At 39.0% G+C, this 17,054-nt stretch overlaps 1 protein-coding gene across 5 annotated transcripts in view; it reads right to left on the bottom strand.

The window, feature by feature from the left end:
• Window positions 1–1,669: 1,669 nt before the first annotated feature.
• The window catches only part of ANKRD17 (ankyrin repeat domain 17), a 181,625-nt gene continuing 166,240 nt past the window's right edge, over window positions 1,670–17,054 (bottom strand). For 2 of the 5 annotated variants that reach the window (XM_062198699.1, XM_062198700.1), the window contains exons 31-34: window positions 6,403–6,651; window positions 5,011–5,189; window positions 4,151–4,315; window positions 1,670–3,417 (exon numbers count right to left, since the gene is read on the bottom strand). In XM_062198699.1, coding sequence (XP_062054683.1) covers window positions 3,358–3,417; window positions 4,151–4,315; window positions 5,011–5,189; window positions 6,403–6,651 — 653 coding nt within the window. In that variant the 3' untranslated portion in view covers window positions 1,670–3,357. The remainder of the gene's footprint in view (window positions 3,418–4,150; window positions 4,316–5,010; window positions 5,190–6,402; window positions 6,652–17,054) is intronic. The other 3 variants (XM_062198701.1, XM_062198703.1, XM_062198702.1) reach the window with 3 other exon arrangements.

Below are 17,054 nucleotides of genomic sequence, written 5' to 3'. Positions count from 1 at the left end.
TTTACTTTTCTTTTTCTCATTTTTTTCAGGCATTACTTTTTAAAACTGTTATCTGGAAATAGCTGTTTTCCTTCTTTATTGGAAAAACTTCTTTCATCTTTCAAGAGTCAAACATGCAGAGTTGGCATTTATTTTTCCAAAAATATTAATTCACTTAAAGGTAGTAGTATGAACTTTCTTATGACACAGCTGTTTGTCCTGTAGTTTATATTTATTTTTGTATATTTCTGCAATCATGGTATGCAAAGTAGTAAGTTTATTAATGCACTAATTTGTTCATCTTAAATTCCAGCCACTTGTGTTAATCAAATGCAGTGACTTGTTTAACTACACATTTATCAATGAGGTGGTATATTAAGATATTGAGGGGCACCCAGGGTTTACAAAGTCTAACTGAAGTGTACCTAATATTAATATTTAAAGTGTAAGCTATCTGGGTAGAGGTATTTATCTAAAATAAAAATACATTGAGAGAAGGGAGTACTGAATCTCTTCTTGCAGAGATTAAAATGAATAAACTGGTTTGTTTTTAATCATTCTGAAATAATCTTGATTTTAAAATTGCCAGACCTGTGAGAATGAACATTTTTGAAAACCAGTAAAGTGAAAATATTTTGAGTAAATCAGAATATCTGAAGAGGTTTTGTGATTTTGAATCTCTCCATTTAGTCTAACACTTTGTACTGTTTTAATGATAATAAATATAATGTATAAAATAATTGTTATAACTACTATGAAATGTTAATATAATTCATTTGAATCAAAGGACAGATGTAGTACTGTTTATGTGATGAATAAGACAGGATAAGTTGAAACACAATTTATTCTTCTACCAGAGAATGAAAATGACTATTAGTAATTTACCAAAAAATTAATTTTCATTTACTATCAGACTGTGAAAATGTTATGCTAAAATATATGTTGGAAAGGCATAAAATGGGAGACTTTCTTGGAACTGGGAAATAGTCATCTCTGAAATGAAATGCTTGGTTTAAAGAGATTATACAATAATTGGGGCATCAGTTATTTTGGGATTTACCCTGTAAACTAACCCAAGTATTATTTCTAAGAGTTAAATCACTCCTTAAAAAAGAATGACAGAATATAAATACATCATGTAGTCTGCATATATACAAATACTTTCAAAATAGAAATAAAAAGACCTGTATGGTCTTTAAAAATTAGGTTTTTTTTATTGTTCAAATAAAAATGCACTGCATTACAAAGGAATATAAAAAATGTCTTTGAAAAATGTCCCTAGTACAGGTATTGTACTTTTAACAAGCCTGACCCCAAAAGTTAAATATGCTTTCCAATTTATATCCTCTTGCCCCACAGTTTTAAAGTCAAAAAAAGTTTTCTACTATACCATCTACCAAGGTTCAATTTAGTGAAACATCACAACTAAGATGCTGTAAAAAATATGAAGTGGTGTCTGTTCTCTAGGAGGATTATCTTAAATAGTAATATATAATCCTAGTTATTAACACAGGAAAGAATTAGACCAAAGATATGGCAAAAGTCATATACAGAATACTCTGTTAAATAAAGTTATACTACTTTCTTAGTAAAGTGCTAGAATTTTACTTCATAGCTATATTTTTATGGGGTATTTTTCAGCTTTTCCTTTATATTTGGGAATATTAATCAAAGATAAGTAAAAACCCACATTATGTATTTAAAGATTACCTGCTAAATTAAAAGATATGAATGTGTTGTTTACAACTTCTGGATATGTTTGAGAATTTGCCTTTTTATTTTTTACTCAGTCTACAGATCGAAGAAATCCATTTCATTTATTTGAAAAGTTAAGAAACCATATTGTCAAAACTGGATACTATCTCTGAATTTTAGTTAATGTTTATGTTTTATCAGTGTGGAGTTTGTGTCTAACTTTTTTAAAAAAAGACGAATTGATATATACATTACTTCACTTTCATGCTTGCTGACTTTTGTATTTCAACCATATAATTTATTTTTCCATATGAGACAGGGTAGGACACATATTCTTGGATACATTACCATTTATTGTTTCAAGTGGATGGAATATATAAATCCCACTGAGCAGTTTAGTGTGGCCCTGTATCTTACATAAACAGGTTAAATGGAGACTTTATATTGTAATCTGTGTATTCATGAATTTACCATTAATTGTCATAATGACAAATGCAAGCTTTATTACTTGGCCCAAGATAGCTGTTGATCCTTTTCATTGATAATATACAAGTGTAGAGAGCCAGAAGTGTTTCAAACTGAGAAAAGAAATAAGATACTTCCCACTAAATTACTGAAAAATGATATTTTTATGTTGACTCTTGATGACTGGAAAGCCAATGTTAAGAATCAATATTATCCAATATAAAATAGTACACTGAATTAATAATAAACAGTATATTAAGAGCTTGTATATGCTGACTGGGAACAGTGGTGGCTTTTTAAGTTCTCAGAAAGTCTGAACATTGTATAGTTAGAAGAAACCACTGGTATTGATGAAGATGCTCCATCTCTCCATAGCAGCCATTACAATCAAAATCTTTACAGAAGGTTTTCACGATCAGCAAGAGAATTTTACTCGTATTAGTGGTAAAGGTAAGCAGAGAACAAAGAGTGAAGAGGAAGTGTGCATTCGTTTTAAAAGTGGAAAAGGCAATGGGGAAAAAAAAACATGGAAAAGTCAGAAATTTCTTCTTCAATATGTGCCTTACTACAAACTGAAAAGAGAGCAGATAGATATTTTAAAAGCCAATGTCAGGAAACATCCACTGATAATGCCCATTATTTTACTTTATACTTAAATTACACAAGTAGAAAAGTTATGCTTATTAATAGTTTAATGTATGAAGGAAACATCCAGATTTCTGAATATGAAGGTACATATCTCACATTAATTTAAGTCTACATAAAGTAGAGCCTCTATACTGACATATTGAAATTTACTTTCTGCTTAGCCTTTTCTGTTATGTAAACAATTGTACATTTATTTGCCATTCTAAAACTTCAGGATCAAGTTTACATAATTTTGCTAAATTTCCGTGTTTGCTCAGAAGCAGTTTACAGTACTAAAACCAACCAGCCAAAGAACAGCTTCAACAGAAAGTTATGTCCAAAAGGGGAGAGGGAAAGAAAAAAAGAAAAATGGTAAGAAAAATGCTAACTAAGATAAAACGGATGATGGTGGGGAATGGGCAGTCACAAATGTTCACAGAAAATAGGTCAGTTAGTAAGTTCTTCTGCAAAAAGCCTACACACTTCAGTCAAGCACATCAGTAGAATGATTTGGGAGCATAAATTTTTTTTCCGGCCACTTGTGATTTCCTCTGAATGAAAGGAATCTGCAGGCTAACAAGCTGATCCTCATCAGCCAAGCTGGTTCATATGCACACTGTTCATATGAGGTGCCCAGGGTCCAGTCCACACCTATAAATATAGAGTATGCATTCTATTACACACATAGTTAACATTTATTGGAATTAAATAAAACTTAGAAACTATGAAAAGGCTCTTAGTAGCTCTGGACTAAAACAGCCAAATTTCATTCAGTTTGCAATATACTGGGAAATAACGGAGAAAAACAATGACAAAAAAAATCACTTGTATCTGTTGTTTTCTTGCCTCTATTCTTATCCCTCATACAGGATCAGATTTACCACCAATAAAAAGAAAAAACAAAAAACATGACCTGAACATATAAAGATTTATGACTGTGGAAGGAAAATGAGTCAAAGACATTAAATGTAAGCCAAAATAAGCTAAATTGTACAACCATTTCTGTAAAATTTTTTGAGTTACATAAACTATTTTGACATTTATAATACTTTCAATAAATAATCTCTAGATGGTGCTTTTCAAATCACTAGAAAATTCTGATGTACAGTATAAAATCATATAATAATCACTTTACAACTTAAAACCTTTCACTTACCATAGGCTACCCAGTAGAATATGCAATGCCCTTCTGAAAACTTTAGTTCCAAATCACTACCTTTGGTACCATTTCCCACACTGCTCTGGCTATATTAAATATCCCTTCATTTCCTCAATTGTCTGTATTCACCATACTCTCTGGCTACCATGATTTAACTGTATTCTTAAATGTCTGTACTTTCATAAATATTAAGTAAGTATTGATTTGCTGAATGATTAGTCTTACCGTTTGAGGGCCATTATTTTCCGTGGAGCTTGATACCATCTTTATCAGTGAGTTCCAGGAGGGGTCCGCAGCATGAGGGCCATTAAATATGGGTCCTCCAGCACCATCAGGGATAGGTGCTACTGGAGGAATCATTGCATTCCCATACACAGAAAAAGGCATACCCTTAAAAAGAAAAAAGCGGACTAACATTCAAGCTATTCTTTACTTTTTTTCTGATATAAACAGTAGTCTTAAGACTGATTTTTTTTTTTTTTTATTTGACAGGTAGAGTTATAGGCAGTGAGAGAGAGAGACAAAGAAAGGTCTTCCTTCTGTTGGTTCACTCCCCTAACGGCTGCCACAGCTCGCACTGCGCCGATCCTAAGCCAGGAACCAGGTGCTTCCTCCCGGTCTCCCATGTGGGAGCAGGGACCCAAGCACTTGGGCCATCCTCTGCTGCCCTCCCAGGCCACAGCAGAGAGCTGGACTTGAAGAGGAGCAACCGGGACTAGAACCTGGAGGATTAGCTAAGTGAGCCACGGCGCCAGCCTTAAAACTGATATTTAAAACTTTACCTCATTTACCAAATGTGTTAAGTTACCCAGGGATCTAAAGTTAAAGTACATGTTTTGCACTGTACCATTTACTTTAACAAGAGAATAAAATAATTTACATTTAAATAATTTTGTCAAGAAACACTCTTCTGAAGAGCTAGAACAAATCAGCACTCATACTCATATTTTAGCCAGATTCTGACCTGTATTTGCAGGTCCATGCCCCAGTATCATTACAGAAATGTTTAGCCACCAGAAGTGAAGCAGGTTAATAACAAGGCAAACATTTTGAAATTAATAAAAATCTTTATAAATCATTATTACCCCAACTTTAGGAAAGTCCATGTATCCTGCAGGAACATGCTGATGGAATGTACCAGAAGGAGTTACAATTCCTGTATTATCTCGCTCCATTGCTTGATGCTGTGAGAACACTCCTGGATCAGACATTGGCCTGTGAATCATAGGATTTCCCATCCCAGGGTTACACCAATCTACTTTATCTGAAGGAAAACAAAGAAGCAAAAAAATAAAAAATAAAAAAATAAATAAACAAAATCACTGATATTTAAAATCAGTAGGCAGCAAAATGAAATATTTTATATTTTTATAATAGCTTTCACATTCAGCTGTGAATTATTTCCAAATGGCCTACCTTCATATGTGGACAGCAGTATTTTCATGTTTGTAGGCAGATACACATAACCCAAATAAAATAAATACTTAGTGTGACAAAAGACAAAAGCTAACCTATCATAAAACCTAAAGGACCTTAGAGGATCAGCTTCTCTTAACAGGATGTAATAAAGAAAAAAACATGTTTATATTGGTTTATCTGAAGAAAGCAATCATAAATAAATGCAATTGGAGAGATGACAAGAAAACAGAACTTCAAAAAAATTTTTTTAAACATTTGAAAGGCAGAGTTACTGAGAAGCAGAGTCAGAAAGACAGGCGAAGGAGGGAGAAAGGGCGGGGGGAGGGAGAGGGAGAGGGAGAGAGAGAGAGAGAGAAAGAGAGAGAGAGAGAGAGGTCTTCCATCCACCAGTTCACTCCCCAAATGGCTGCAATGGCCAGAGCTGGGCCATTCCAAAGCCAGGAACCTGGAGCTTCTTCCAGGTCTCCCATGGTGGGTGCAGAGCCCAAGGACTTGAGCCATCTACTGCTTTCGCAGGCCATAGCAGAGAGCTAAACAGGAAATGGAGCAGCCAGGACTCAAACTGGTGCCCATATGGATACCAGCAGTGCAGGTAGTGGCTTTACCCTCTACACCCCAGCATCAGCCCTGAAAACAGAACTTTTAACAAAGTGATTACACAGTCAAAACAAGGGATAGAGGTTGTGCTTGCAGTGGACACTGGCATCCTGTTTGGGGGTGTTGGTTTGAGTCTCCACTACTGATCCAACTCCCTTCTAATGTGCCTGAGAAGGCAGCAGATGATTGTCCAAGTGCTTGGGTCTCTGCCAACATGAGGGAGACCCAGATGGAGTTCCAGGCTCCTGGTTTAAGCCTGGCACAGATCTGGCTGGTGTAGACACTTGGGGAATGAACCAGTGGAAGATATATCTCTGGACCTTTCAAATAAATAAACTTAAAAAAATAGTCAATAGAAAATCACAGATCTTTAAAAAATGACTATGAAAGTTAAATACTGCCTACAATATTAAGTCAAATGTGTAAACTTAAATTTTAGTAAGTAGCCCAGTATATCGTACCTTGATTGCCACCAATCCCTTCAAAGGACCAGATGCCACTATGCCCTACTGATGTGGACAAATTACTCCCAATAACAGATGGAGCTGAAGTTCCAGTTTGCCTGATCCGTGCTGAACGTTCAGTCCCAATTGGGACTGGAACTTTCCTGTCCTGAGAGACACTGCTGGGTTTTTCTGACCCTAAAGGTACTGATGATGGGGCAGGAGATGGTGCACGAACTCCGGTGGATACTGACTGTGCAGGAGAATCTGGAGAAGAGATATTTTAAAAGACAACACAGGTCATCTATAAAATTATGTAATTCACTGAAACCAAATATGTAATTCTGAAGACATATATGTATTATCTGAGGAAAAATGAAAATAATGTTTAAGTGATAAATTATGCATTAAAATTTGGCTAAAATTCCATGACTTCACAATAGAATATGAAGATATTAATGTGGCAAAGTCATCAGTTACACATATAATAAACTGTTAAACTAATTAATACTTGAATGAATTAATCCTTGACATTAAGTAAATTTCACACAAGAGTAATGAAAAGACAATGTTTAAATTAAAATGCTAACAACAAAATGGAGGAAAAATTTAAAAAATCACTGTGTGTACTGGTAATTACCAACATTTTTCAGGAACACTTGTTCTTTGGTATGTTAAAAGCATTCAGAAATTAAAATCTAACAAGAAAAAAGTAAAATCTGGACTTACAGAAGTTTGTATTTGCTAAGAGAGTATCAATAAATAGGCAGTAATGCATCACTGCCCAAGTTTGTTCATTATATCTTGTGAGTATCTCACAGAATACATTTTTGGAAATAACAATCTAAACTTATTATAACAAGATGGGGTTCTTAATATAGTCAATTTTAGTATTCATTAGTGATTCCATCTCTTTACACATTATAGAGAAGAAAAAGACAAAAACAAGCAAAATTATATTTCATGTGAAAAGTTTAACTGTTAAGGACATTTACACACAGTATGAATAGTGCAGAAGCTTGAAATTTTAAAGTCAAAACTGTTACCTGAATATCCAAAATTTATTCCTAACTTCTTGACAGAACGACACAGAGACAATCATTGAAAATATTTTCCATTTAATCATCTATTCATGTAAGTCTCTGTGGTGTGTGTGTTATTTGTGTGTGTGTGTATGAGATAACCAAGAAGTTCATGAAAAAGTATTATGAAAAATGTATGTGTATTTTTAAAACATTTTTGTACCAAAATAAATTTACTGTTTAATTCTATTTTCTATAAACTTTTTGAAGTTTCCTCATGTGTGTACAGTTAGATTTTGCAATTCTACAGATACACACACACACACACATGCATGTGCGCGTGCACACAGCCTATTTCCTGAGCACTTAGGGGATTCAGAAGACAAAGAAAAACTTAAATTGTCTTGTTAGCCAGAATACATTTTAAAAAAAATTATTGGTGCTGGCACTGTGGTGCAATGGGTTATGCCAGCTTCCCATATAGGTGCCAGTTGAAGTCCTGGCTGCTCCACTTCTGGTCCAGCTCCCTGCTAATGTACCTAGGAGAACAGTGGAGGATGGCCCAAACACTTGGGCTCCTGCACCCATTTGGGAGACCTGGAAGTAGCTCCAGATTCCTGATTTCATTCTAGCCCAGCCCTGCACCATTGTAGCCATTTTGGGGAATGAACCAGCAGATGGAAGATCTCCCTCCTACTCCCATAATTCTGAATTTCTCTCAGATAAGTAAATAAATCCATCTTAAAAAAAAAATCTGGGGCCAGCACTGAGGCATAGCAGGTAAAGGCTGCTCACCCGCAATGCTGGCATCCCATATGGGCACTGGTCGAGTCCCAGCTGCTCTACTTCCAATCCAGCTCCCTGCTAATGTGCCTGGGAAAGCAGTGCAGGATGGCCCAAGTGCTTGGGCACCTGAAATCATGTGGGAGATCAGGAAGAAGCTTCTCATTCCTGGCTTTGGCCTGGCCCAGCTGCTGCCAGTGCGGCCATTTGGGGACAGAACCAGCAGACAGAAGACCTCTCTGTCTCTTCCTCTCTGTGTAACTCTGACTTTCAGAGTTTTATTTATTAATTTATTTTAAAATTTCTAAAAAAGAAAACACGTATTTGTAAAGAATACACAGAACTGCTGTGGCGATCAATTCCACATTATAAGTGCTCAGCAAAGTCTATTTTATTAAATTGATATCACTCTCAATGAGTTACAGTGACTGCTACCTAAAAAGAGGAAAACATGGAATTGTTTTATAAATTAAAATTCACTAAGTGGATATTGATATTATTGAACAAAAGAACATGAAACCATGGGTCTGTGATATAGAAATGTCAGGGAAACCACAGTAGTACAAAGTTCATGGAAAATGGAATTAAAAAATTTTGAAATCCATGCATACAAGGGGTCATCACAAAGTTACTGTAAAATGCGTATTATGAAGAAACTATGGTTGGCTTTCAAAAACTTTTGCATTCAAATAAATTTATCTATGAATTTCATTTTACCAAGGATTTTTTGAGGCACTCTCATATTTCCCTCTAGTGAAGTACCTCTCATAATCATGGATTTACCATTACTTGACAGCATTTATTTATTTATTTTTAAGATGTATTTATTTACTTGAGAGGCACAGTTATAGACAGAGAGAGGGAGAGTCAGAGAAAGAGGGCTTCCATCCACTGGTTCACTCCCCAGATGGCTGCAACGGCTGGAGCTGGGCAGATCCGAAGCCAGCAGTTTCTTTAAGGTGTCTAATGCAGATGCAGCGGCCCAAGCACTCGGGCCGTCTTCTACTGCTTTCCCAGACCATCAGCATGGAGCTAATCAGAAGTAGGGCAACTGGGACTCAGAGGCACCCACGTGGGATGCACGTGCCACAGGCGGATGCTTAGCCTACTACACCACAGAGCTGGCTCCAACAGCATATATATTTTTTTAAATTTTTTTGACAGGCAGAGTTAGACAGTGAGAGAGAGAGAGACAGAGAGAAAGATATTCCTTCTGTTGGTTCACCCCCAAAATGGCCGCTACAGCTGGCGCTGCGCCGATCCAAAGCTAGGAGCCAGGTGCTTCCTCCTGGTCTCCCATGTGGGTGCACGGCCTAAGCACTCGGGCCATCCTCCACTGCCTTCCCGGGCCACAGCAGAGAGCTGGACTGGAAGAGGAGCAACCAGGATCTGCCTAGATCTGCCCGGGGTGCCGGCACCACAGGCAGAGGATTAGCCAAGTGAGCCGTGGCGCCAGCCAACAGCATATACTTTTAACAAAACATTACATAAAATTATATTGCTCTGGGAGCAGGTACTCAGCCTTCTAGTTAATATGATGAGCTGGGATGCCAGCATCCCACATCAGAGTGCATAGGTTCTAGTCATGGCCCTACTCCTGATTCCAGGTTCCTGCTTTAAGTGTATCCTGGTGATGGCTCAAGTGATTGGGTTACTGCCACACACATGGGAGAACTGGATAGAGTTCCTGGCTTCTGGCTTTGGCCTGGCCCAGCCCTAACCCTGGCTGATAATTTAGAGAATCATCCAGCAGATCAGTGATCTGTCTCTGTCTCTCTGCCTTTCAAACAAAATAAATTTTAAAAAACGACACTGCTGTGTAGAGGGAATTCTGGGAAAATGGAGATAGCAGCAGCACAGGTTTTGACTCTTCCCAAATCTCCTCATAAAAACAAAATCACTAAATTAGCCCAACCAAAAGCTCATTAATAGTATCAATAACAAAACTAAAAGACAAACCAATCCAAAGATACAAATGAATGGGAATAAATCAACAACAGCTGTAAGACTCATGGTATCAGCTTCTGTGTGGAAGGAAGCAATGGAGAATCAATCCTCTAGACTTAAGAAAAAGAGACCCTCACAACAGACCAAAAATCACAAAACAGAACAGGAACACTGCTAAATTCCATGAAAAGATATTATACAATAGAGTGGATTAAAATTATGTCTGCAAAAATTGATGAAAACAGGAGAGGAAGAGAGGGAGATTGGGAGGGAGCAAGGGGGTGAGGGAAGTGTGGTTGCCTTCTTGAAACTGTCCCTATGAAATCTGTTCCCTTTATATTAATTTTTTTTACAAAGGTATTATATAAAAGAGAAACAGACCTACAACATCCCTTAAAGCACATCAAAAAGAAAGCTCAATATCCCAAGATCCTGAAGTGAACTAAAAGAACTGAAAGAAAAAGGTAAGACAGAACTGCATAATTCACGTCTAGTAAAACTGGAAACAACATAGAGGGAGACAACAAAGAGAGGGAGAGAGAGAGAGAGAGAGAGAGAGAGAGAGAGGAAGAGAGGAAGAGAGGAAGAGAGGAAGGAAGGAAGGAAGGAAGGAAGGAAGGAAGGAAGGAAGGAAGGAAGGAAGGAACAGAGTTATCTTCTATCTGCTGGTTCACTCCCCAAATGGCCTCAAACAGCCAGAGCTGGGCCAGGCCAAAGCTAGGAGGCAGGAGCTTCACTGGGGTCTTCCATGTGGGTGCAGGTGCCCAAGCGCTTGGACCATCCTCCGCTGCTTTCCCAAGGACATTAGCATGGAGCTAGATCAGAAGTGGAGCAGCCAGAACCCATATGGGATTCTGGTGTCACAGGTAGCAGTTTAACCCATTACACCACAATGCGGCCCCCAGAATATTTTTAAGAGGCTTGAATGAAATAACAAGGAACATCAAAACCTGTAAAGAAGAGATAATTTTAAGCATTTTTAAACTACGTATTGAAAAGTCACAATTATATTCCTGAGAAAAGTCAGCCCCAAACAACTAACATGATGACATATCAAGGAAGATAGGAAGGCAAAAAGGATAACCAAATGAACCTTACCTTCCTCTGACTCATCTCTATGAGCCTGACTTCATTCATGTGTTCAATCTGGTTTCCCTTTCCTAATCTGTATCCTTCCAAAAACAAAAGCAAAGCAAAACAACCCTTCACATGTTAAAAATATTGTTAGGGGCTGGCATTGTGGTGTAGTGGGTAACACTGGAATCCCATATGGCGCTGGTTTGTGTCCTGGCTGCTCCACTTCCCATCCAGCTCCTTGTTAATGGCCTGGGAAGGCAGAACAAGATGATCCAAGTGCTTGGCCCCTGAAACTCATGTGGGAGACCTGGCCCAGCCCAGCCCCAGCTGTTGTGGCCATCTTGGGAGTGAACCAGAGGATGCAAGACCTCTCTTTGTCTCTCCCTCTCTCTTTCAAATAAAATAAATAAATCTTTAAAATATACACATATATGTGTGTATTTTGTTAAATGAACAGAATAACCAGGTTAGTCTGCTGATCTGCCCCATGTAAGAGACCTATCCTCTTCAGAAGTCTGCCATCTGACTAGATATAGATATACATTCAGATGATTTTATTTTCTGCTTCCTCTCTCCCTGCAGATCTACTGTTTTAAAGATAAGTGCCTCACCCAAGAATAACCCATTGTAGGCTAGCCAGTATCCAATGACTAACCTGGCCTGACTTGAACACTTGAGTTGAGCCAATCCTCTTTCTGGAAGGGGCAATTCATAAGTAGGGGAAAAAACTGGCTTTAAGAGGGCAAACAAATGAGATTACAAAGAAGCCTATGTACAAAGAGAGCAGAACAGGGGCTGGTGCTGTGGCATAGCAGGTAAAGCCGCTGCCTGCAGTGAGAGCATCCCATATGGGCGTCGGTTCATGTCCTGGCTGCTCCACTTTTGATCCAGCTCTCTGCTATGGCCTGGGAAAACAGTTGAATATGGCCCAAGTTCTTGGGCCCCTGCATCCAGTTGGGAGACCCGGAAGAAGCTCCTGGCTTTGGATAGGCACAGCTCCAGCCACTGCAGGCAATTGGGGAGTGAACCAGGGGATAGAAGACCTCTCTCGCGGCGCCGGCACACCGGGTTCTAGTCCCGGTCGGGGCTCCGGATTCTATCCCGGTTGCCCCTCTTCCAGGCCAGCTCTCTGCTATGGCCCGGGAAGGCAGTGGAGGATGGCCCTGGCTCCTGGCTTCGGATCAGCGAGATACGCCGGCCGCAGCGGCCATTGGAGGGTGAACTAACAGCAAAAAGGAAGACCTTTCTCTCTGTCTCTCTCTCTCACTATCCACTCTGCCTGTCAAAAAAAAAAAAAAAAAAAAAAAAAGAAGACCCCTCTCTCTCTTTCTGCCTCTCCTTGCTAACTCTGACCTTCAAATAAATAAAAATTTTTTAAAGAGAACAGAAGAGATTCACAAGAAACAAATCATGAAGAGAAGGCCATAAATGCTGAGACTGAGATGGACAGAACAATTAAGCCCTGGACAATTCTATAGATGGCCCTGCATTCCCTCAAAGTAAAATATTTTCCTTGAGATTCCTTGGGTGGGTCTATATTCCTTGCTGTGAACAAGAGTCTAACTGGGCTGCTTGTGGTGGTGCAGTAGTTTAAGCTGCCCCTGGAAATGGCCAGCATCACATATCAGAAGGCCAGTTTGAGTCCTCGCTACTCCACTTCTGATGCAGCAGGAAGCTGGAATACAAAACGGAGCTGGCAGCAGGTGTTATGGCACATCAGGTTTAGCCACTGCTTGGGACACTTGCATTCCATATGTGAGTGCTGGCTTGAATCTCGGCTACTCTATTCTGATCCAGCGTTTTGTTAATGCACCTCAGAAGGCAGATGATGATGGCCTAAGTGCCTCAACCCCTCTCACCCATGTGGGAGACCAAATGGAGTTCCTCCTGGTTCCTGGCCAAGCCCTAGTTGTTGTGGCCATTTGCAGAGGGAACCAGCAGCAAGACATCCCCTCACCCCACCACCACCTCTGTCATTCTGTCTTTCAAATCAATTCTTTTAGTTTTTCTTTGGTGAGGGCTGGGATGAAACTTACTGAAATACTTTTCTCATCTCTAATTATAATTTCTTTAGTTAGAAAGAAAAGCAAAATGTAATTTACAGCCACATGACTTTCAAATATGCCAGAGCATATATTAAAGAAAAAACAGGTTTCAGAGGACAGAACATATCTAGGTTTTTATAGAGCCTTAAGTTTATACAATCTGGAGAACCACATTTAGAAAACGAATGCGATACTGTATTACAAATACAAAATCAAGGGGTGCAAGCAATGAAGTGCCCTGAAGCTCAAGCTTCACTGACATCAAAATAAATTCACAGTTTAGTTTAGAAATGGAAATAGAGTCCTGAGTTAAAAATGAAAGAGCAACATGACCTACAAATTGAAAAAGCTGTCATGTAGATAAATTATATTGTACTTTCCTCATGGTTTAATTCAGAATTTATTAAACATACTCAAAATTTAACTTGAAGAAATATGAGACAACAGTTTCAGATAATCTGAGACTAAGAGACATGGAAATTAAACATCACTTGAAATCCTAATTTGAATTTTGGAAAAAATAATAAAGGTAACAGAATGATTAATGAAATGTGATTCTGGATTATATTTTAGATAATATGACTAACATAAAAGTGTGCTGGATTATCACTGTACTATAGTTGTAGAAGATAATGTGGTTTCCTTTATTTTGATTTTTGTTTTTTTAAAAAAGATGTATTTATCCATTTGAAAGTCAGAGTTACAGAGAAGGAGAGGCAGAGGCAGAGAGAGAGAGAGAGATCTTCCATTCGCTGGTTCATTCCACAAATGCCCCAACGGTCAGGGCTGGGCCAGGCTGAAGCCAGGAGCCAGAGAGCAGGGTCCCAAACTCTTAGACCATCCTCCACTACCCTCCAATGTAGATTAGCAGTGAGCAGGATCAGAAGCGGAGCACATGGGACTTGAACCAGCACCCACATGGGACGCCAGCACTGCAGGTGACAGCATTTTATCCACTATGCCACAGAGCTGGCTCCAGAGGACGTTTTATTCTTAGGAAAGTTAAGTGTTTGGTGGCAAGAGGACTTGATATCTGCCAACTAACTTTAAAATGTTTCAGAGGGTCCAGTGTTATAGTACAGATTAAGCTGCTGTCCTTGACACCAGCATCCTATATAGGTGCCAGTTTGAGGCCTGGTTGCTCTACTTCCAATCCAGCTCCCTGCTAATGCTCCTGGGAAAGCAGCAGAAGATGGCCTGAGTGCTTGGGCCCCTGTCACCCAAGTAGGAAGCCTCGATAGAGTTCTAGGATCCTGGCTTTGGCCTGCCCAAACAATCGAGGCCATTTGGGGAGTAAACCAGTGGATGGAAGATCAATCAATCAATATATATATCTCTCTCTCTCTCTCTCTCTGCCTCTCCTTAACTCTGCCTTTCAAATAAATAAATAAATCTTAAAAAATTTTAAGAAGTGGTTCAAGAAAGAGAAACTTACATATGAGTACACACATAAATACACACAAAGGGATCCAAGGTGGGTAAAGAGAAGACTGAAGTAACATGTTATATCAATTGGTGAATCTGAGGAAAATATACAAGGGTTCTTTGGTGTTATTATTGTGTTTAAAATTATTTCTTTTTAAAAGTCAGAGCCAAGAGACATAATTAAATGTTAATTTGTGGACCAAAGGTGGTTCTTGGTTTATTGGGGGGTGGGGAGTGGAGGGTGGAGTGGGGAGAGAAAATCTAAAAAATGTTTTGGGACAACAAGGGGTACTTGAACATGTACTATATCTCAAATGATCATTACTGAATTAATGTTAATTTATTAGGCATTTGACAATACTATTGCAAAGTATAAGAAAATATCTGGAGTGAGAGTTTGGGTGCAGTGATTAAGTTGCCACTTGGAATACCCACATCCCGCTCTGGAATGACTGGTTCAAGTTCTGGGTACTCCCCTTCCGATCCAGCTTCCTGGGAGGCAGTGGTGATGGCTCAAGTACTGCCACCCACCTGTGAGACTGAGATAGAACTCCCTGCTCCTGGTTTTGGCCTGGCCCAGCCCTGATAGCTGCAGGCACTAGGGGAGTGACCAGCAGATAGAAGATTTCTGTCTGTCTCCAACTCTCTGCCTTTCAAATAAAAAAAAAAAAAATTAAAAAAATTGTTTTAAAGAAAATACCCTTATTCCTAAGTGATGGATGTTTTCAGATCTCAAGTATCATATCTGCATCTTATTTTTAAATAGTTCGCAAACAAAAAAGCAAACAGAAAACATCCAACAAGATCTTTAAGTGATAAACTTGAGGCAATAAGTGTATTTCTTGAACTGTTTTTTAACTTCTCCATAGGTTCCCAATTTTTTGTAACAAAAAAGTTGTTGAAGAAAATATCTTAAAATTGTTTCAATGATTGTATATAAACAATGTAGCAGGGTATTAAAAAAAATCTAACCTATATTGGTTACATTGTCATAAAACACCTAATACTTTCCCAACAAAAAAGCTACTATATACACCAAGGCTTTGGGTAAAACAACCTATCACACTTGGTAAATTTTATCCACACAAGTATTAATGACAGGGATTAAACAGTAATATAAATAATTATAATTTTATACATTTTATTTATTTTAAAGATTTTTAAAATTTTTTTATTTATTTATTTATTTATTTATTTATTTTGACAGGCAGAGTGGGACAGTGAGAGAGAGAGAGAGAGAGAGAGAGAAACAAAGGTCTTCCTTTTGTCGTTGGTTCACCCTCCAATGGCTGCCGCGGCCGGCGCACCGCGCTGAATCTGTAGCCAGAGCCAGGTGCTTCTCCTGGTCTCCCATGGGGTGCAGGGCCCAAGTACTTGGGCCATCCTCCACTGCACTCCCTGGCCACAGCAGAGAGCTGACTTGAACCCCGGGGTGCCAGCGCTGCAAGGTGGAGAATTAGCCTATTGAGCCATGGCACTGGCCCTATTTTAAAGATTTTTATTTATATATTTGAAAGGCAAAGAGAGAGAGAGAGAGAAACAGAGAGAAACAGAGACACAGAGAATCTTCCATCTGCTAGCTCACTCTCCAAATGTCCACAACAGCTGGAGCTGAGCCAATTGAAGCCAGGAGCCAGGAGCTTCTTCCAGATCTCCCACATGGGTGGCAGGGGCCCAAGCACTTGGTTGGATCTTTTGATGCTTTCCCAGGAGCACTGACAGGGAGTTGGTCTGGGACTGGAAGTGGAGCAGGTGGGGATTTGAACTGGCACCCATATGGAATACTGGTGCTGCAGTAGCTTTACTCACTATGCCCATGGCACCAGCCCAATAATTTTATATATTTAAAAACATTCTCAGGGCTAGCACTGTGGCATAGCAGGTAAAGTTACCACCTCCAGTGCCAGCATACCATAGGGGTGCCGGTTTTGAGTCCCAGCTGCTCCAATCCAACTCACAGCTAAGCCGGGAAAGCAGCAGAAGATGGCCTAAGTCCTTGGGCCCTTGCAGCCACCTAGAGACCTGGACCAAGCTCCTGGCTCCTAGCTTTGGCTTGGCTTCATCCCCAGGCCAGTGTGGACACTTGGGAAGTGACCAGTGAATGGAAGATCGATTTTTTTCTCTTTTTCTGCCTCGGCTTTTCTGACTTTCAAATCAATCAATCAATCTTGAGATAAAAAGAGGCAGGCATCTTAACAATCCTAACCTCCTGTTCTCTCTTATCTTTTTATGAAAATGAAAACCAAACACCCTTTTTTTTTTTTTTAAGATTTATTTTTTTTTATTTGAAAGGCAGAGACAGAGAAAGATAGAGGCAGAGACAGACAGGAGGGAAAGACAGAAAACTCTTCCATTTGCTGGTTCACTCCCA

The sequence above is a fragment of the Lepus europaeus genome, chromosome 8 (genome assembly GCF_033115175.1).
Source record: "Lepus europaeus isolate LE1 chromosome 8, mLepTim1.pri, whole genome shotgun sequence".
Lineage (NCBI taxonomy): Eukaryota > Metazoa > Chordata > Mammalia > Lagomorpha > Leporidae > Lepus > Lepus europaeus.
This window is presented reverse-complemented; position numbering and strand designations above follow the sequence as displayed.